At 47.6% G+C, this 22,294-nt stretch overlaps 1 protein-coding gene across 1 annotated transcript in view; it reads left to right on the forward strand.

The window, feature by feature from the left end:
- The window catches only part of KSR2 (kinase suppressor of ras 2), a 327,890-nt gene that overhangs the window by 299,258 nt on the left and 6,338 nt on the right, over window positions 1-22,294 (forward strand). Inside the window, exons 17-18 of the mRNA XM_014576141.2 lie at window positions 746-879; window positions 19,322-19,453. Of these exons, the coding sequence (XP_014431627.2) occupies window positions 746-879; window positions 19,322-19,453 (266 nt within the window). The remainder of the gene's footprint in view (window positions 1-745; window positions 880-19,321; window positions 19,454-22,294) is intronic.

A 22,294-nucleotide genomic window follows, 5' to 3' on the forward strand; every position in this document is an offset into this window, starting at 1 on the left:
TCTACAGATGGGGAAACTGAGGCAGCGTGCCTCAAAGTGACAAGCCTAAGGCTAGACAGTGGGTGTGTGGCTGGAGATCTTGTGCCTACCCAAAGCAAAATGGCTCCTGGAGCTTCTTCCAGGGCAAGATAGCTGCATACTGCCCCTACACAAGCAATAGCTAGTTGTCTTGACTTAGCAGATAGTAACTAGTGAAGCTGGCCCCTCTGCATGCCTCTGCCAAATTTTTTTAATTGCCAAATTGGGTGCCCCTGCATATCCTTCCCCTTTCCCTGCCCCTCTTGGTGGCCTTCCTGCACCCCTTCCTCCCCCCCCCCAAATACCAGTTGCCCCTGCGGTGAATAGGGCTTTATAGTGCAGGGCTCAGTGGATCCATGGTACCTGACGTCTTAGTTGCATCCTGCTCATGCTTGCGGTAGAGCATAAGGGCCCAGTGCCCCCTCCTGTGCACCCTCCACGGCTTCCGTGCAGAGGCAGGAGCCAAGACCTAGGGGTGAAATGATGCCAAGCAGTTTCCCCTCACAGCTGAAATTCCATTTTGCATACGAAGGGGTGATATAGAAGTGTGTACTGCCACCCTTCCTGAACTCCTTGCTTGGCTTGCCCAACTGGGAGTGCAGGGGCACTCGCGTCTCGAGTTCCTTCCCCTCTCCTTACCTGTCGTTCGTATAGAGAGGGTCCCGCAAGCCACCCTTTCCAGCTGTTTGTGCCTCTCTTCCAGTTCCTTCTCTCTCCTTTCTTGCAGGGAATGGGGTACCTGCACGCGAAGGGGATTCTGCACAAAGACCTCAAGTCTAAAAACATTTTCTATGACAACGGGAAGGTGGTGATCACGGACTTCGGGCTCTTCAGAATATCGGGAGTTCTGCAAACGGGCAGGTAGGACATAGTTGCTGGTCCTGGGCCAGGGGGCTCTGCTACCGGCCCCAGGGTCCCAGCCGCCAGCTGCTGTCCAGTGTGCCAGCTACTGGCCCTGCTCTCTAGCCTCCCCAGCTGTGCCCCCAGACTAAGGCATTGAGCGGCATGGAGAGAGGTAAGCAGAGCACAGCTCAGCACCCCCACCCCAAAAATTGCTTCAGTGCTGCTGGAGACCAGAGTTCATAGAAAGCTCCCCAGATCTGTGGGTGAAACATGGGCCCAGTTTTGAGCAAATAACTCCGGTCATCTGAAGAAGTGGGCTGTGCCCACGAAAGCTCATGATATCATCTGCATGTTTTGTTAGGCTATAAAGTGCCACCAGACCTTTTGTTGTTTTTTTCTGTTAGGGTATGTCTACACTAGCCCCCTAGTTCGAACTAGGGTGGCTAATGTAGTCATTCGAAGTTGCAAATGAAGCCTGGGATTTAAATATCCCGGGCTTTATTTGCATGTTCCCGTCTGGTCGCCATTTTGAAATTCCACTAGCTCGAAGTAACTGCCCGCAGCTACACGCAGCAGTGAAACGGTAATTTGAACTAAGTCCTTAGTTCGAATTAACTGTTACTCCTCCTGGAATGAGGTTTAACAGTTAATTCGAACTAAGGACTTAGTTAGAATTACCGTTTCACTGCCGCGTGTAGCCGTGGGCAGTTACTTTGGGCTAATGGAATTTCAAAATGGCAACCGGACGGGAACATGCAAATAAAACCCAGGATATTTAAATCCCGGGCTTCATTTGCAACTTCGAATGCCTACATTAGCCTCCCTATTTCGAACTAGGGGGCTAGTGTAGACATACCCTAACAGACTAACTCAGCTACCCCCTGAAGCTTCTAATACAGTTGATAATTTGAGTTTGGAACTATGTGAAATGGGTTTCCCCGTGATTTTGGTGCCATGCTGGAGGGCATTTTGTGGAGATATCATGTTCCAAGTCTACCACCAATGCGAGGAAAGGCTGGTTGATTTCCCTGCCACCTGGGGAGTTGACCGTCTCTCTGTACACTACCAAACCAGAGGTTCTTGAACTGTTTACCGGAGCACCTGTTGAAGGGATGAGAACTCTTAGCCTCTTTAAAGCCTGTTAACCCACTGGTCCTCACAACTAGAACTCTTTGGACAAATAATTTAGTTGCTGAGAAATGCAATTTTGGGTCAAATTTGCTGAATAATTTTGGCCACAAAATTTGGGGGAAGGGGCTAGATTCACAAGGGACTTTGGCTCATCACCCTTTACAAGGAGGAAGGATGGTGTTGGTGTCTTCTTCCTTATCACAGCACTGGAAGGAACTTCCCTGTACTTGTGGCAGAACTAAGCACCATCCAGACTAGGGGTGGGGAATCTTTTGGGGGGGGGGTTCGGGGCCACTGGTTGGTTGGTTGAGGGTGTGGGGTCTGGTTGAAAGATAGGGTGCAGGAGTGGGCTTCGGGTGAGAGTGCAGGTTCTGGTTGGGAGGTAGGGTGCAGCAGCAGGCTGGAGGTAGGAGTCTGGATGGGGACACAGAAATAGGGTGGGAGCGTGGGGTCAGGGAGAGAGGGAGGGTGCAGGAGCAAGATGAGGGTGCAAGTCAGGGTGGAAAGAGGGTGCAGGGCAGGATAGAGGTGGGAGATCTAGTTGGGAGGGGACGGAGTGCCTACTTGGTGTAGCTCCTGAGTAGGCACAGGTGCTCCAGGTGGCTTTGCACACTACAGGGATGCACTCTTTGCATGCACGCCCCCTCCCACCATGGCTTCTATTGGCTGTGGTTTCCAGAAGCAACCAGGGGTTGCGGGTGGTACCTGCAGGGAGTGATTCTCTGCAGCATGCAGAGTCACAGAGAGCTGCTTCCTCCCCCTGCCAGGTGGAGCTCACAGGCCCAGTCTGGTTGGTGGCTTGCTTTGAGCGGGCATGCAAGGCTTGCGGCTCGTGCCTCTCCCACAGCAGCACAATCCAGCCAGTGCTGGCCCATCAGTCACAGTTCCCCCCTCATGGCTGGAACACCAGCTGCAGCTCACACCACTGGATGGGGTGGGGGGTGGGGGGCGGGGGGCAAGCTTTGCTGGACAGATCAAGGCAAGCTCTAAATTTCCTACCCCAGGTCTAGATCTTCCCTGACAGGTGTCTGTCTAACCAGCTCTTAAATATCTCCAGAGATGGAGATTCTGCAGCCTTCCTCGGCAATTTATTCCAGGGCTTAATCACCTGACATTTTGGAAGCTTTTCCTAATGCCCAGCCTAAACCTCCCTTGCTGCAATTTAAGCCCTTTGCTTCTTGGCAATGTCAGGGTGGGAGCTGAGATTGGAACATACTCTATCTCAATCCTCAGCTCAGTTCCATTAGCCCAAGGGTGGGCTATAATTTTTGATGGGTGGCCACTCCAAGAATTTGTGGAATAAGAATAAGTGGCCATGGGCCGTACTCTTGCAGGATATTAATGGAGGAGGGTCTGAGATAGGGATGTTTCCTAGCGATTAATTTACTAGTCAAGTAGTCGATGGAATTTCCATCAACTACTTGACTAGCCAATAGGCACTTCTGCGTTCCACCTTTGAATGCCGCAGTAGTGTTTCAAAGAGGCAGCACCGCATGGAGCCTGGGATCAGCTTTGTGGTGCTGCCCCTTTGAAATGCCCCCATGTACTCCCCAGCTGACCCCAGGCTCAGTGCGGTGCTGCCGCTTTGAAATGAACATGAGTCCCCAGTGGGGGCTCTTGTGCATTTCAAAGAGGAAGACCCTGCATGGAGTCTGGGGCCAGCACGGGACTCTGAGTCTCCCGCTGACCCCAGGTTCCATGCGGGTGCTTCCACTTTGAAATGCACAAGAGCCCCCGCTGGAGACTCTTCTACATTTCAAAGCGGCAGCACCGCACTGAGCCTGGGGTCAGCTGGGGTGTACATGGGGGCGTTTCAAAGGGGCAACGCCACATGGAGCCCGGGGTCAGCTCCCTGTGACGCTGCTGCTTTGAAATGCCAGGGCAGCGTTTCAAAGAGGAGAGGCTGAGCAGAGCCTGGGATCAGCTGTGCAGCGCCGCTCCTTTGACATGCCGCCACAGCATTTCAAAGTGACAGCATCACACAAGCTCTGTGCGGGGCTGCCACTTTGAAGTACCCTCCTTTGTCTCTCCTCTTGCTGCCTCTATCTGACATAGGCACCAAGGGGTGGGAAAAGCGACTAGTCGACTAGCCTGTTGACTATCCAATAAGCACTTGTTTATCAGATAGTTGACTGGTCAACTAGTTGTTCACATCCCAAGTCTGAGATGGTAGTTGAGTGCAGAATGGAGCTTGGGGTAAGGGATTGGGGTGTAGGAAGGAGTGTGGGATCTGGGAGGGAGTTTGGATGAAGGAGAGGTTGTGACCTGGAGAGAGGTTCAGGTGGGATGCAAAGGTTTGGATTGTGACCTAGGCACATGATTGGAATGCTGAAGAGGATGCAGTATTGGGAGGAGGTATGGGTATGGCTGCAGGAGAGGCTTCTGACCTGGGGGAGGGGTGTAAGAGGGTTGCAGGGGTTTGGATTGTGACCTGGGGCAGGAGAAGGTGGTGAACAGGGCCATGCGATTGGGGTGCAGAGTCTGGGAGGGGACATGGGTTCAGGAGAAGGGATGCAAAGGGTTGTGGTTATGCTGAGCAAAATGCAGAAGGGAGATCAGAGGGTTGGGCTGGGGTGCTAGAGGCAGGCTCTGAATAGGAGATGCTTACCTAGGTGGCTCCTGGCCAGCAGCCCAGCAGATCCCTTAGGCAGATTCCCTGCCTTCTGCACCCCAACACACCACTCAAAGTGACTGGTTGTGAGGATCATGTGCTTCTCTGAGCACCATGAGCCCCTGATGGGGTTACTTCATGCGCTGCCTCCATGCATGTTCTCATCTTAACTGATGGCAGCAAGTTTGTGCTGGCGGTGGGAGAATTGCATGAACCCTCTCTCCTGGCTCGTGGCACTCAGATAAGCACATGGCCCCTGCAGTTGGCTGCTCTGAGTACTCTGTGTGTGTGTGGAGAGGGGTGAGGGAAAGGGGGAGGCATGGTAGCTGTCCAGTGTCATCCAGTCAGAAATCTGTATGCTGCAGAGATTCACCTGTTCTCTCCCACAGCTAGGGTTTCTATATGGAATCAAGCCTTCAACTCCTTTCTAATGCTCCTTTCTCAGTCAAAGCCTCAGGAAATGTGTTGATCATTCCGGGGCAGGAATATTTGTACGTGCTGACCAGTGCAGAACTGGGTACATTTCAGTCTGGATCAGTCACATCATAGAACTGGGGCTGTGTGTCTCTGGGTTGGGAGTGATTTCGGGCTGACTACAGGGCTACGTCTACACTGGCAGCTTCTCTTCCTCAAAACAGTTCTTGCACAAGTTCTTGCACAAAAAGTCTTCCTTCCACAAGAGTGCATCTACACTGGCATGTGCTTTTGCACAAGAGCGTCCATGGCAGTGTGGATGCTCTCTTGTGCAAGAAAGCTCTGATGGCCATAGGAGTTTCTTGCGCAAGAAATTCATGTTGCCTCTCTACACTGCCCTCTTGCGCTAGAGCTCTTGCTCAAGAGGGCTTATTCCTCATGGGGAGAGGAATAACTCTTCCAAAAGAAGCCCTTTTTTCCGACACTGTACTGTAAATTTACTTGTGCAAGAACACATGTGCAGTGTAGACACCCGGCAAGTTTTTGCGCAAGAACAGTGCCAGTATAGATGTAGCCCAGGAGAAGAACTTAGTCTCCTTGTTTGGGCAGTGAGATTGATTGGCTGGGTGTAAGATGGTGCCAGATGTGAGTTACAGTAGAACAATTGGAATTCTGGACCAGAATGCTGGGTGTGATTCCTCAAAGGTTTCGGTAAGACAAGGACAATTCATGTTACAGTGGGCAGGTGTTCATCCATTCTAAATTCCGGAGGTAACTGTTCTCTGCACACTGCCCCCTAGTATTAGGTTCTCCAGAGAAGTGGCTTCAACTGTGTTATTTATGCACATGGAGTACAGCTGTTCACTTGCTGTTCCTGCAAACAGTCCCTTCTCTGAGAAGCATCAGTTCACCTAGGCCAAAGGAACACAGAACAAAGTCACTTTGATATTCTTCCCCCTTATCTCTTGGTCTTCTGTTGGTGATCAGCTCTAGAGCAGTCTATGCTGCTGTCAGTTAAGATGAGAACAAATGAAAGCAAACTCCACCTCAGGTGCCTCATAATTTAGATTTAAAAATCTGCCTTCATTTTTTTTAAAAAATAAATCCCTTCATATTATAGAGATTTGTTGTGGTTAATTATTGTTTTATTGCAAAGCCACCTGTGAGATAAGATGCATATTTTAATCTTTTTTTTTGGTAATTATAGTGTGTCAATGTCAGAGGATTAAAGAAAGAGATAATGGGCCACCTATTTCTATCTCCCATCCCTTTTGCCAGTGTATCCATTATCAAGTTAAGTGGTTAACTGTGCGATAAGTGTTTTTCTTACCACTTGCATAATTAGATCATTGCCAATTTTTAGCACAAACTTTTCCCAAAGCTTTAAAAGCCCTGGGATTGCTGCTGTATCCACACTGAAGCTGCAAATGTGATACACTGGCAAATTGTTTTTCATGTCCCACTCTAGTGGCTGGGCCACTAGAAGATTGCAACTTACCATTGCTATCAGTAAATGGGCTTATCTATTAGGCTGAAGTGTGGTGAGCTGTGTCCTCAGATCAAAGATTCAGAGTTCAAACCCAGCTGTGATTACAGAATGTTGGTACAGAACTGATCCTCCACACACTGGCTTGATGCTTTGTCTTCAAAGGCACAACTATTAGTGTCCCTTTGAAGTTCACACTACTGTGTTCTTCCATCCTCTGCTTGGATAGCTGATACCTTAGAACACTTGTGGATGTTAAAATAATGCCCAGATCTCGGGTGACAATTGGTGGATGGTTGGGATCCTGGGATCTGGAGGAACTACACATGAACACAAACTGGGGACATTTGAGCCCATTGGCGGTGACCAGACATGTGAAGAAGTTAATATTTTACTGATAGACTAACCCAAGACCATTCTAGTTAAATGTGGGGTGAGGGTCGTGTTGCATGTTTACACAGTATCTTTCTTCTCAGAGGCTCTCAGTGCTGTTCATAAGCGGTACCTGCCTGTTGAGAGAAGGATTGCCACTAATCAATGCCAAGCAGTAAAAAGAGGTGGAAAGAAGTTTCTGCCAGGACAATAGCTCAAACCTGCTTTCTTTGAACTTTCTAATTTTTACCTGTGCAGAGCAGAGACAGGGCCTTCACTTCCAAAGACATCAGGGCTGTGTCTAGACTGGCCAGTTTTTCTGGAAAATCAGCCGCTTTTCCGGAAAAACTTGCCAGCTGTCTACACTGGCCGCTTGAATTTCCGCAAAAGCACTGACGATCTCATGTAAGATTGTCAATGTTCTTGCAGAAATACTATGCTGCTCCCATTCGGGCAAAAGTCCTTTTGCGCAAAACTTTTGCGCAAAAGGGCCAGTGTAGACAGCTCAGATTTGTTTTCCACAAAAAAGCCTCAATCGCGAAAATGGCGATCGGGGCTTTTTTTGCGAAAAAGCGCGTCTAGATTGGCATGGACGCTTTTCCGCAAAAAGTGATTTTGTGGAAAAGCATCCATGCCAATCTAGGCGCTCTGTTCCGAAAATGCTTTTAACGGAAAACTTTTCCGTTAAAAGCATTTCCGGAAAATCATGCCAGTCTAGACGTAGGCCAGCTGAAAGTGCTACACGGAGTATACTCAGTGCGTAACCCTGGGAGAAGAGAAGGCTGAGTCAGCTCTCCCAAGACCCCAAGTGTCTGTTTTCATGAGGGCTGGGTGACTTCATACTAAAAGACTGAACCATGAAGCCTCCAAAGTTGGGTCAGATCTTCAGAGCAAATCCTATGGAGAGGAAATACTACTTCTTTCCTCTGCGGCCCTCCCATAAAGCAAGGGACTAATATCCAAAGCCGCTTGAATTCCATGTCCTTTTTGAAGGCGCAGGGTGTGACAAACCTCTCAGCCTTCCAGGACTTACCTGGATATTCGCCCTGAAGATGTGGCTCCCTGCGCATGCCCTAAGGTGGTACTAAATTAGCTTACCCTGCTCCCTGGGGTAAATGGTCTTGCTCTCACAACTATGTCAAGTCTATTCCCTGTGACTCAACAGGGGCGTATCACAACTGAGTGCGAGGTGGCTTTGCAAACGTCTGTGCCTGTGCAGTCCACCCCCACTCCTTGCGTGACTCAGGCATGCTGGGGGCCTCTGGCACCTGGCTCTGGTTGCTGTTTGAATGCCGCGATGTGTTTGTTGTTAGCAGGCTCTGCTAATGCACCTATCAGCGCGCATCTTCCCATTTATTTGTTGTTGTTTTTCTTCTGCGGCGTAAATTGCAGGTTTCGTCTGCCGAGGGTGGTGTTGTGACAGAGCTGAAAGGAGCGGGGAACACTGACACGCTGTGTTGTGGGGGCTCCTTCTAGTTGGTGTTCCATGACTGCATAAAAAGAGCCTGCCATGACTTCTGTGTTCCCCACCTCCCAGTTGTTTGCATTGTGGTTGTTCCTAAGGGTTCCTGGGAGGCATTGGATGGGGGCGGGCGGGCGGAGGAGCATTGAACTGAGCAAGCACCTGTTTAAAAGACGGTCTCTGCCCCAAAGGGTTTACAGCCTAGGTTATTACAAGTGCACAGCAGGTGGACAAACAAACAGGACCAGAAATACCAAAAATCTGTGGGGAGGGACAATTGCTTTCTGTATGTTTGTACCATGCCTGGCACAGCTGGGCCCCCACTTGGCCTGTCCCCATACACTGCCACAATATGAATGTAAATAAGAAAAGCAGCAAGACAGTGAGCTTTGTGCTCCATAAATGCTTAAGACGGCAGCACTCCTGCCCCACGGGGCTTTTGGTAGAATTCAGGGGCCAGTTCTCTCCTTGCCTGCACCACTAAAATGCAGCCTATAGTTTGGTTCTGAATTAGGGATGCTGAATTTCGATTAATCAGCTGATCGAGTAGTCAATGGAAATTCCATCAATTATTCAATTAGTCGATGGGAGGATGTGGGCCACTCGTTATCCTGGCTGCACCGCCAGGATAACGAGTAGTAACTGCCACCCACAGCTCTTACCACGTTTAAAAGGCAGAGGTGCAGTGGGGAATTGGAGCAGTCCCCACTCACACCGAATCTGACTGCTGTGCCTTTGCCTTTTAAATGTAGCAAGAGCTTGTGCTGTTTCCCTGCTTCCCCTCTGCCTCCCCTACTTTCCCCACCTGCAGAAATGGTTCTGGGGGGAGCCAGCTTTTAAGCTGGCTCCCCCCAGCATTGGCTCTTGCTCCCCACCACTTGCTGCCTCTGATACAGAAGCAGCAAAGTGGAGGGGGGAAGCAACTAGTGAGTAGTGACTCATCTCCAGTTCTGAATTAATTCTCTATTCTCAAAGGCATGAGAAAAATACAATTACATGGATCTACTTTCACCAGACACTGCAGTTTTCTAAACTGGAAAGGGATGCGATGACCTGACTTTGTTGTACATCACAGACTCTGACAGATGCATAATGCATGGGGGCAGCAGACTTTTCTGCCTTCCTGAGTGAATTTTCCCACTCTTTGCAGTATCCATCAACTTTAATAACAATGGCACAAAGCCCTGCTTTCTGGGTGGCCTTGGAGCTTTGCTGTGGACTCAGTGCAGATGCCTGAGCTGCAAAGGCAGAAGAGGCCAGATGCTACTTGCAACTTTTTTAAAAACTCATAATTTTGTCAGGGATTATATTGGCAGGTTGGTATGCTCTGCCCGCCAGTTCCAGGATGGCTTCTAACATTCCACTCCCAGCGTGTTGGAAACAGCGCACTAGGGTAGTTTCAACATCAAGCAGGCTTGCACCTCTAAAGTTGCAGTGCGATGGGGCACTCGGCCCCCCAAGTGCCTCCTCTTGGCTGGCTGTGGTGCTGCAATTTTCTCCCCTGCTTCTAGTGCCCTTTGTAGGTTGTCAGCCTTGCTTGGTAGATCTTCAGTGTCTCAGTCCTTCAGCCAAGCCCCATAGTCAAATGATGTGTTCTGGGGTATTTGTGTCCAAAATGAGACAAAACAGAAGTCTTTCAGATTCAGGCTCCAATTGGACTCATCCCCACCTCTCTTCAGCCCCTCCTCGGCTCATTTCAGTGCAGCCCTTTGCTCAGGCTTGTAAAGGGAGCTTGTCCCCTTTGTCAGCTCTTTAGCCACTTTGCTAGCAGCTGGTGGGAGAGCCTGGGCCCACCCACTACTCCTGGTACCGCCTCAGGGACCCTATGAACAGCAGCCGCATTCTGCTCCCCTCCGTTCACTGTTGTTGTTCCCCTTAGTCTATGTAGCCCCTTCTCTTCATGCCGCTTGCAGGTTCTCAGATCCTCTTCTTCCTTGCTGAATGCCAGTGCCACCAGAATCCTTCTGACTCTCGACTGAGTGCCTGCGGCCAGCAAGGAGCCCTCAGCCTTGCTCCTCTGGCCCCAGCTAGGAACTGGCTAGCTCAGACCCTCCAGCTTATTTTATCTGGGTCTGCAGGGCTCTGATTGCACAGACTCTCTAGGCAGGCCTGGAGGATCCACCTTCGCTACTCCTTCCCTGGGGCAGAGTGTGGTACGACCAGCCAGACACCATCGTTTGCTGTATAATTTCCCTTTTATGAGTCATAAAGAACCAAATTAAGTTCATTATCTTACAATGGATCCCACCCAGGAAGAGGTGCTCATACAGAGACCCTTGCAGTCTGGGCACCCAAGTGTTCCAGCAAGTTGAATATGCTGAATACCTGATGCACTCTACACTGACATAACACAGTACATAGATTTTTCAGTAAACTCCATCACATGTTGGTGGATATGGGAGTGAGGTAGCTGATGACTGGCCAAAATTGGTAGAATGGAAACTCAGGTTGGAGAGACAGTGATTGAAGATACTGTTACTCTATCAAGGGAAATATTAGCTGAAATTAATGGTCAAAAGATGAAAGTTCCTCTGATTCCAAAACATCTGTTATGAGCTTGCAGATGGGTCACATTGCAGGAATGAAAATCATCAGAGATAGTACAGAAGTGTATCCATTTTGCAAGATGTGGCAGAAGTTGGCTCTACTGCATGTCCAGGCATTTGAATGCTCTGTTGTATGGAAAATGAAGCTTTTTGGATTGGACATCTTGGAACAGTCCCTTACAAAGGAGCCTGGATTCATTCTCAAACTTCACGGCCTGGTCTGATGATTGTGGGATAAGAAAACATCAGTAACAACACCTAATGCGCTGCCACTGGCCATGCACAAAGCACATTTGAAAATCACAGAAGTTTTGTCTTTACTAGGGGAAAAATGGTGTGTTCTTTCTTACCTCGTGCTAACTGATGCAAGGTAAAATCCTAGTGAAATCAAGACAATTTGTAATTTTCCTATGTATTAGCAGGGCAAAGTAAGACTATAGGGGAAACTAGGGTTTACCTAGATGTGCTAATATATTTGAAAATAACAAATTTCTTGGTCTTCACAAAGATTTTACCTTGTTAGTTACTACTTGTTAGCAACCTTGAGCAAAGAATGCACCTTTTTTCTAGGGAAGTCTCATCCTGAGTTGGCAGGAGCATGAGGTATAATGCATTTGCAGTCTAGACATGTGCAAAAGGGCATATGCTTATCTGATGAATAGTCTTAATGTGGTCATTAACGTCTGCTCTGGAGACACTTATTTAAAGACTTAGATCAAAAGAGATTTTGTATTTGTTTTATTTTTCTTTAAATATGTGGTTGCCCTCAGCAGAACTGTTCTGTGATAGAAATGAGGGGAGTGAATTTTGGAAGCTTTAGGGAGATCTTCTGCTCTCACTTTTAATGTCAAATAAATAAACCTTGTTTTTAAATCACTAGATTTTGCAAGGCTTTAAGTCAGTAATGCTTGTTCATGTGAGTTTAGGTGGTCAGGTAATTTAGAGAGCTAGGAAAATATATGTCACAAAGCCCAACACTGCATCATGTTTGCTAATTTTTGGCTCTCAGTACAACTGAGCCCAGCCCAGTTCATTGGAAGGCTTGTAAACTCTGAAGCCCCAGACTCAAATGCACCTGGAGATCAAGAAAGTTTAGAGATGGACCTACACCTGAACTTCCCTGCTGAATCCCATACTAATAATGGGCCAAAGTGAAACCTTGGCACCCGACAATATTATTGAACTGGATGGCTTGAGCCCATTGGTGCTTTCAGGCAGACTCCGCTGATTGGTTGGTTTGTGCAGGGCCGGATTAAGATCTTTAGAGGCCCTAAGCACTGAAAAGATTATGGTGCCCCCCATATGTAATTAAAAATAAAAACAATACTATACCGTAAATTCTCTTTTATTTATTTTTTTGGTGCCCCTGCTTTGCTAGTGCCCTAAGCACATGCTTAGTCTGCCTATTGGGTGATCCAGCCCTGGGTTTGTGCTACAATATCCCACACTTCATTTGCGTAATGGCAGCTGCCGCTTTTTTTCGAAATGGGGCTTTTTCGGAAAAAAAAAGCCCCAGCAGTTTAGATGGGAATCTTCCGAAAATAAAACCCTTTTTTGAAAGATCCTGTAAACCTCATTTTTTGAGGAGTACAGGATCTTTCGAAAAAGGGTTTTATTTTCGAAAGAACTGCATCTAAACTGCCGTTTTTTCTTTAAAAAGCCCCGTTTCAAAAAAAAAAAGTGGCAGCCACGATTATGCAAATAAAGCACGGGATATTTAAATCCTGGCTTCATTTGCAATATCGACGTACCTAATTTGCATCCCTTTACCGAAAAAGGGATGTAGTCTAGACACAGTCTATGACGCAGAGCTTGATCAGGAAGACACAATGCTGTATGTGCAAGATTGCATTTCAGAGCCCTGTGTGCGCGTGCACCATTTTATTTGGGCTTCTCTTTCTCCACTTAGTCCATCATTAGAGAAGGGCTATGAGCATGGACTTCAGTTGTGTGTGTGTGTGTATCTTTCTGCCTTTTAATTGATCACTGGGCTTAGCAACAACTTGTAATTAAGAGCCACAGTCTTGGGCCAGCAAAGAATCTTGGGACCCACTGATGGGAGATGAAAGCTTCCCTTCTGTCCCACAGTGCCCTCACCTCTGCTTCCTGGAGCATGGAGGCCTCTGAGCATTGCTGGTGCTATTAATTGCCAAGGCACACTGCCTCGCAGCAGAGAAGAAAAGGAGCTGTCAGGTGTCTGGAATGGTGGCAGAGACTTAATGAGCTTTGTGAGCTCCTTGTGCTGTTGTGAGCCCTTAGTTACACCCCTTCACACACTGTGTTGGGAGGGTTGTGTTTTTAATTGAACTACGTCTTGATTGTTTTCCTCATTACCTGTCCTGTGGCCCACTGAGATGCAGGAGAGCCACTTATGTGGCCTACTCACTAGGCTGGGTTGCCCATCACGGCTGAAGAATCTGCATCTATTCCCCTGCTGACTGGTAACCTAGGGTATGTCTACACTACAGCGCTAATTCGAACTAACTTAGTTCGAATTCGTTAATTCGAACTAAGCTAATTCGAACTAACGGATCTAGACTAAAAAACTAGTTCGAATTAGCATTTTGCAAATTCGAACTAGCATGTCCACATTGAGTGGACCCTGAACCGGGCTTAAGGATGGCCGGAAGCAGTGCCGGCAGGGCATCAGAGGAGGACTTAGGCTAGCCGAGGGCTGTGCTTAAAGGGTCCTGACCCCCACCCCAGACAGACAGTTCTCAGGGGTTCCCCGCTTGCAAAGCAGTCCTGGCTTGGAGTGCCCTGAGTGCCCACACTGGGCACATCACAGCACTCGGCCATCAGACCAGCTGCACTTGCCGCAGGCTGCCATCTGGGGAGAGCGGGCAATTGGGGGGCTGCAGGAGAGCTTCCACCCCCAGAAGCCCGCAGAGCCAGCCCAGTCCTCCCCATCGGGGGCTCGTACCCCATTCCTCCCTCACCTCCTTCCACTTACCCTTCCCTAGCCCCCCTTCCTGATGTACAAAATAAAAAAAATGTGTGGTCAAAAATAGAATCTCTCATTATTGAACAAAACTGGGGGAGACTGGGAAAAGGAGGTGGGAGAGGGGAAGAGAGAGGGTGGGAGAGGGGAGGGCAACTAAAATGATCAGAGATTTGGAAGAGGTCCCATAGGAAGAGAGGCTAAAGAGACTGGGACTTTTCAGCTTAGAAAAGAGGAGACGGAGGGGGGACAGGATAGAGGTCTCTAAAAGCATGAGTGGGGTGGAGAGGATGCATCAAGAAAAGTTCTTCATTAGTTCCCATAAAGAAGGACTAGAGGACACCAAAGGAAAGGAATGGGTAGCAGGCTTCAAACTAGTAACAGAAAGTTGTTCTTCACAAAGCAAAGAGTCAACCTGTGGAACTCCTTGCTGCAGGAGGCTGTGAAGGCTACAACTAGAACAGAGTTTAAAGAGAAGTTAGATCAAGTGATGGAGGTTGGGTCCATGGAGTGGTATTAGCCAGGGGGTAGGAGTGGTGTCCCTGTCCAAAGTTTGTGGAAGGCTGGAGAGGGATGGCACGAGACAAATGGCTTGGTCACTGTCTTCGGTCCATCCCCTCCAGGGTCCCTAAGGTTGGCCGCTGTCGGCAGACAGGCTACTGGGCTAGGTGGACCTTTGGTCTACCCAGTACGGCCATTGTAAGCTCAGGGTCGGGGGTCTCAGTGGACCACCTTGATTTTCATGCCAACCTGCTCCTGGGTGGCCAGGCTGGCAGCTCTCCTGCCCTAGACGGCCACTGTCCTGTGCCTAGTGTGGAGGTCGTAGACGAGGTCCACGATGTCCGCACTAGACCAGGCGGGTGCCCGCCTCTTGCGGTCCTGGGCAAGCTCCCGGGAGCCGCCAGCCTGGTCCCGGGAAGAGGGGGTGGGCTGGGGGGCATCGGGTGGCTGGCTCGAGCCGTGCCAGGTGCAGGGTCTGCTGGCTGGGTGCTGGCAGGCTTGCACCTAGCACGGGCATCGTAGCCAGCTCGTGCCCCTTTAAGGGGTCCGGGGCCGGGAGGGGGGCAATAGAGTTTCCCTGGTGTTGGCCAGAGTGGCTACCAGGAAAAGCTGGGGAGGGCTAGCCTCCCACTAGTTCGAAATAAGGGGCTACACACCCCTTAATTTGAACTAGTAAGTTTGAACTAGGCTTAGTTCTCGTACAATGAGGTTTACCTAGTTCGAACTAAGCGCTCCGCTAGTTCGAATTAAGTTCGAACTAGCGGAGTGCTAGTGTAGCACCTATGAAAGTTAATTCGAACTAACATCTGTTAGTTCGAATTAACTTTGTAGTGTAGACATACCCCTAGGGATGGAATAGGGGTGGGGAAAGGAGGACATTTCCTTAAAATCAACAGGCCAACAATCTCAGCGGGCAGCTGCACTTCCAGCAGAAAACTGCCCTCCTGTCACGAGCTTTCCCATTTGTCTTGGCTGTACCAAACATTCTGTGCTGTGAGGCAGCACACTCCAGACCTGAGAACTCTTCTGTCATGACATTCAGCTGCCTTCGGAGCTGACTAGCATACAGCTAAGGCCTTCCAGGAGAGCGTGTCTGTGATCTGTGTCTTGCCTTGGGACACGGGATTGGAAATCTAGTGCATGCAGATTGCCCAGGAGTGGGAGTGGGCAAAGATGTAAGAGTTAGGAGGTGTCCAGGCTGGCTGAGCGTAAAGCAGAATTGTGGAGGGCTGATCTATGGGCGAAGCAGAAGGCACCTCGAGTGGATTATGTGGGGTGTCCCTTTATAAAACACCTAGCCAGGCAGATTCCCTGACCCAAGGTCCTACAGGGAACAGCAGTCCAGGTAACAACATCTTATGGAGTGCGGCTTGTACTAGAAAGCAAGAGAAATTATTGTCTTGGAAGGAGGAGATAAGTGTATGGAGCAGGAATCTTCCACATTTCAAGAAATATATGGAGAAATTGGAGGGTCCTGAGAAGAGCAACAAGAAAGATGAAAGGTCTAGAGAACATGACCTATGAAGGAAGGCTGAAGGAATTGGGTTTGTTTAGTTTAGAAAAGAGAAGACTGAGGGGGGACATGATAGCTGTTTTCAGGTATCTAAAAGGGTGTCATAAGGAGGAGGGAGAAAACATGTTCATCTTGGCCTCTGAGGATAGAACAAGAAGCAATGGGCTTAAACTGCAGCAAGGGAGGTTTAGGTTGGACATTAGGAAACACTTCCTAACTGTCAGGGTAGTCAGACACTGGAATAAATTGCCCAGGGAGGTTGTGGAATCCCCATCTCTGGAGATATTTAAGAGTAGGTTAGATAAATGTCTATCAGGGATGGTCTAGACAGTGCTTGGTCCTGCCATGAGGGCAGGGGACTGGACTTGATGACCTCTCGAGGTCCCTTCCAGTCCTAGTATTCTATGATTGGTTACCGTTGTTAATTCTGTGGGTCATATGACCCTTTAGATTGGACTGGGTGCATAAGGCAAGTGGAGGTGAACCATAGAAAGGAGCTGATTATGGCTGAAGAGCCTTTTTTCCCTTTAGCATCCTGCTAGAAAGAAACCAGAAAAATTGTTCTTTAGTGTGAAAATGCTGGTCCAGCTTTACTATTTCTGCATTTTATTTTCTGCAACTTTACAGCATCCTCACTGCTAGAAGATAGCGCGGAAGCTGCCTGCAGATCCCCTTTTACAATTAGAAGGGATTGTTGTAGCAGTAACATGGATTGTGCCTTTATCCCGAGGCTCTGAATCTCACCTATTCAAAGTCACACCTGATGCTCCCAACACCGGCCAGCAAAGTGACACCCCCTTCCCCCGCACTCTCTCCACCCATGTCACTTTACACAACCCAGGCAACAGAAGGTGCTATTGCTGAGCTGCCGGGCCACACACCTGACTTCCCTGGGACATAGGTACAAAGCAGCCAATCGGAACTTTGTGCAGGTCCTGCTGTTTGCTAATGCTGCCCTGAGTTCACTTCATTAACTAACAGTTGTTTAATTGCTGTCAGTGATGGCGTCCCTGGGATTATTGCTCAGTGTAATGTGGCATCTGTTTCTCATGTACAGGGCTCTAGGGAAGAAAAGGTTGAGCTAGGGCTCCTAGGCTGTACCCTTGCTGGGATGTGAGTGATGAATGTTAATGTGGAAGTGCCAGGCAAGGTTTGCTCCTGGTGCCAGTGCAAATTACAAAGTGTCCTTAGAGGCTAGCCAGCGACACAAAGGTTATTCCTGGGAAGGAGACTTCAAAGACCCAGTGGATCACAGTGGCCATGAATTAGGTCTTGCATGAACTGCTGTTGTTTAGTGGGAGAGACATCAGCCTGTCATTAAAGAGATCTGTGTTCTCTTCCTAGCCCTGCTCCTCTGGGTAACCTTGGACATGTTACTTTACTGTTATAACCTTTACTGATTTGTATTGCACCAGTGTCATAGGTCAGATTCAGCAGCGCTGCCATTGACCATGATATAAAGTTACAAGGCTGGTCTTTCGCCCTGGTGTCTCATTCTCCCTGTTTGTGCTCAGATAGCTGCTAACAAGAAACACTGGCCAAGCCCAGAACCTTATTATTATTAACAGTGTTTATATCTCCAAGATGCTGAGCGGGCAAATCTCCAGCCATATGGCCAGTAGAAAGATGCTGAAGATCTGTGCCCTACATGCTATAGTTAAAAGAAACATATTAATGAATAATGTTTATGAGAAGAAGGGGGCAAAGTGGCCTAAATGTAGCCATGCTGCTGTACTAGATGTCTGTGTGCATATCCATGGACCCTCGCACACACATGTATGTGCACAAAATTATTGTATCGGTAACAAAAATCAAGTGTGATTTTCAAAGCCAACTCAGAGCTAGCCATGCAACTCCCTTTAAATGAACAGCCATTGTATGTCTAGCTCCCCTACTCAATAATGAATAGTCCTGAGTTGCTAACAGCACTGGAAGAACTCTCCTCAAAAACTTTTCCCAGCTTGCAGCTATAATGTGACTTTTCCCCTTGATTCACTAGTTCATTCTTCCATCTGGACCTTTCTGCTCTATTTAGACTTTCTAGTAATTTCCCTTTTGTAACAGAGTGTCTTGTTGCTTTGTAGCAGATGCATGCCAAGGTCTTTTCTGTGGTTCAGTTGCATTTCTTATTTTGTTCTGTACAAAGCATTTTGGGGGAGCTACTTCCTAGGACTGCTCTTTTGTGTGTGTCTGGCTTATGTTCTGTATAAGATTTCTCGATAATCTAGCCGGAGCTGCATATAGCAGGCCTCAGAACCTTGCCCATCCCCGCCTGTAATAGGTACATATTATGTATAGATGAGACATTGCCGTAATGATGACCTGAAATTCCATGATGTCTTTTCTTTCACGCAGTCTGACATTTGCTGAGCAAATTCTTCTCAGTTGTAGCAGTGTAAATTTGCAGCCAGTGCTGAAGTCAGTGGAGTGTTTACAGAATAGCACCACCATAACAGATCAGAATTTAGCTTGTTGTCTGTTTATTGCTAGCTGCTTAGTTCTGCCTTAGGACTTAATCCCACCTGCATTGGCTCCAGTGGCACTAATTCCAAATACAGCTTATTCCTATATTTCTCTTTTGTGGGTGTAGATTTCTGAGAGGGTTGCTAATGTAAAGAGCTAACATCACTGGGAGAATATGCATGGTTTCTTTACACAGCACTCCTAACCAATATCAATCCCAGTTGAGGCACCTCTCAATTTCTTGAAAGGGAATCCTCTGAACTGTCATTCATGTTAAAATTCGACACTTTACAAAAAGGACTTAACAAACATTTGAACTATCTCACCCATTACCAAGACAGTTTCCCCAATTATCACCTCTAATACCATTAACTCACAAACATCCCACTCTCCCTACCTCTAATATCATCAATTCACAGACACTTACCTTCCTTCCTTCCCCTCCCCCCCCCCCCCCCCCCCCCGCCCTGCATCCTCCTCCTGTTCTGCAATGTGATTTGTCCTTTTCATATTTGTTCATTTTTTTTAATTGTATCCTTTGGTATATATGGTTGTGACTACTTTCTTCCACTATTTGATCTGAGGAAGTGGGTCTGGCCCACGAAAGCTCATCATCTAATAAACCATCTTGTTAGTCTTTAAAGTGCTACATTGTCCTGCATTTTGCTCCCACCATGTGTGAGTTCTAGTTTTCTGTGAGCAGTCTTCCCGGGGCCCGTTGTACAGTTGTTTTGTGAGATGGCCAAACATGGACGAGAAACAAAAGCGAAGTGACTATTTTTTTTTCAACTAGTGATTTATTTAGAGGAGTTAGAACACACATCCTACCCTTGAATAACCACTTTATTGACCCAGCAGGGTGAACCCAATCTGGCTCTCGACTGAATAGATGCAGTGAGAATGTGCTACCTTAGCTAGCTGCTATTGCAGTGCTTCGCTCATGGTCGGTGACTCTAGCAGGAGATGTGTTTGACATGGCAGCTCGATGGTGCTCTTACTATTGCCTTCTTGTCTCCTCAGGAGGGAGAATAAATTGCGGGTACAGAATGGCTGGCTGTGCCACCTGGCCCCGGAAATCATACGCCAGCTCTCGCCTGACACAGAAGAGGACAAGCTGCCCTTCTCCAAGCCCTCAGACGTTTTTGCACTTGGGTAAGACCCCCTCCCCTCCATCTGGTATATGGCTCTGTGGGGAGGGGTTTGTAGTTGGGGAGGTGAGCCTGTAGGCTAGCACGGTGATGGTGCATTCTGGCACTACTGCAAAGAGGGGAGGATCGGCGGGAGGGAAGTGAATCCATGTTAGTGACACGGGAGTTAAGTAACTCTCTTGATCTCCTAGGCAGATGCTGGTTTTGTGGAGCAGTCCAAAGAGAACATTCTTAGGGGCATGTGTGTGTGGATTCCTTTCTGGGCAGAGGGCAACCTTCTTGCCTATAGAAAGACAGTGGAATGCAACAAGCCTTCAGCATTCTTTGTTCCATAGGGACAAGCCCATGGCAGTTCAGTGCATGTGTTAGGGGCTTGGGTAGTGGCTGGACCAATCCACTAACTGAATGGCTCCAGTGCCCATCAGCTCCATATTGAAGAAGGCTCAGGTGATTTCTGCCCCATACCCTGGGGTCTTGGTCAATACAAAGAATTCCTTCCCTCTTCTCCCTGCTGATCCTTCCAGTAGTCTGAAGTAAAGGGTGGTAGGGGGTGGGTGGGAAAGGGTATCATAATCTGGGAGCCGCAAATTTAGTGAGAGGGTGGTTAAAAGAGCAACCCAGCTCGATTTTGTTTGCCAAGTCTGCGACCCAGGTTGTGGCCTTTCCCCTCCGTAAAGCATCATTCCCTGTGTTGTGTGAGAGATGAGATTTCTCCAGCCCTCTCTAGGTTACCACAGAGTGCTGGCATGGAGCCAGTCTCACTGACCAAAGCAGATTAGGGATGGACCTCAAACCTAATCCCGTGTTCTCAGATCCAAATTTCAGAGCTGATTCTTGTCTCTTGCAGACTAAATCAAAATGGTAAGTCCAAATGCCGTACTTCGGCTTTGGGCCAGTTCCTATTTGAAACCCAGAGCTCTCAGGCTTCAGAACTTCCACTTTGTTGTTTGGGGCCAACTAGACCTATCTCTCCCTAATTAATACTTCATAACGTTAACACAGATGAAATATTTTTAGAGTGCCTGGCTGAATTCATGTCATGTCGCCAAGCAGGAGGACCTTACAGAAGTCTAGACTCTGAATTCTTCAGGACACAGACTTCCATGCTAGATGATCTAGAACTATTTAAACATTATTAGAATTTTGCTCTAAAACTGTGAACAGTATCAGGAGGGGATGCTAAACGATGGACAATAGAATAAATGGCGATTTTCCCCCCTCCAATTAGAGCATCTGGTGCACCAATTAATCATTCACACTATTTATCTAATAGAAAATATCTTTTGTGAAAATGGCCCAACCATTTCCCTGATTAAAATCTTCCTTGAGGCAGATATAGGACTATAGGCTTTATCTGGTAGATTAATTTTCCTTTGTGCCATATTGATGGACACCGTAAAGACTGCAACATTCAGTGATTAGTTTTTGCGAAGCTGTTATCTGATGAGAGATTTCCATCCGAAAAATGCAGTAATTAAACTCAGTATATTTTTGGTGTAACTTCCGCACTAAAAAGAAGAAGTAATTAAGGGATCTTATCAAACTAAGCAAAAGTCATTTGCTTAAGGCTTAAAGTTACTATCTGAGAGCTCTGTGCTCATTTAAAGAAGCCTTTGATTTCTTTTTAAAGTTCTCCATGGTTTTGTTCTTCCTGGTTTGTAATATCTTCTCAGAGTTGGGACAGACATGCAGCTGTTGTAAATTGATTTCAATGGAGATTGCCAATTTTTCACCATCTAAGGATTTTTTTTTCTTGATGCAATTTGGGACCAACTCATGCCCTCTCCTAGGGACAACAAATGGCAGCAAAGGGAAATATTCATAAGGCTTAACAATGCTGCACTGCCTCCCTGCCCCCTTTTGGTCTCTTTCCATAGCATCCTGCATATCAGCACTAGTTATCCTTTTGGTAAATATCAGTGGGAACATTCTCAGCTAGTGTCGTTGATTTCAGTGGAGCTAGGACCACTGACACTACTGTGGCTATTCCTTCCCCCCCACTCCAATTTGCCAGGGGTTCTTGTTCTTCTTACTGCTGATCAGCAGAGATCAGTCTGATACAACGCTGAGAATTGCCAGGGTACCGGGAAAGCCTACATGGCCCCTTTCTGCTAAGCATTAGGGAGTAGAGTAGTGTAGGCAGTGCTTTACTACCTTAATGGCTTTTGTTTGGTCCTCTAATCAGGGATGGTCCTGCTTTTTTAGCTGATGTTATGGAGGTGATTTGTGACCCAATGTGTCTGCAGTGGGATCTAGGCTCTAGTCCCTAGGAAAAGATTCTGGCGTTTATGGAGGAAAATGTCCATATGATTAGGACCTTGCTTCACAGAAGTTCTGCATTATGGATGAGGAAAATTAAGAACTGGAATCAGTCAATTTAGCAACGTTAAGTATCAGAAAGCTAAGAGATAGCCTCAGCCCTACTGCAGTAATTAATGCTATTCATCTGGTCCGATAGTTAAGGAAATAACCCTGCTCGGATCTGTGAAAGGGAAAATCATACTTGGAAAAACAAATTAATTAAAGCGGGTTGCAGCCATCAAAATAAGGGAGGCAACTGCAATATGTCATCTGAAAGGTGAAAAATAAACTCTGGAAAATGAGTTTTCAGAAAGGTCTTTCTGAAAATTCTCTTTGGAAGTCTCGTACACATTGTGTTCAGGAGATGGACAGCTGTAATCTTTGGATCTAAAAATTGCTTTGCATTGACTTCTTGACCATCAGTAACGACTCTCAGCTTAGCTGAAAGGAGTACAGCTGCCTGTGAAATAATGCTGTTAGACTCAGCCTTTCAAGACACTCTTATCCCCCTATCTAAACTGGCATGGGCTGAGCCTCAGGAAGG

Source organism: Pelodiscus sinensis, chromosome 15, assembly GCF_049634645.1.
Source record: "Pelodiscus sinensis isolate JC-2024 chromosome 15, ASM4963464v1, whole genome shotgun sequence".
NCBI classification, from domain to species: domain Eukaryota; kingdom Metazoa; phylum Chordata; order Testudines; family Trionychidae; genus Pelodiscus; species Pelodiscus sinensis.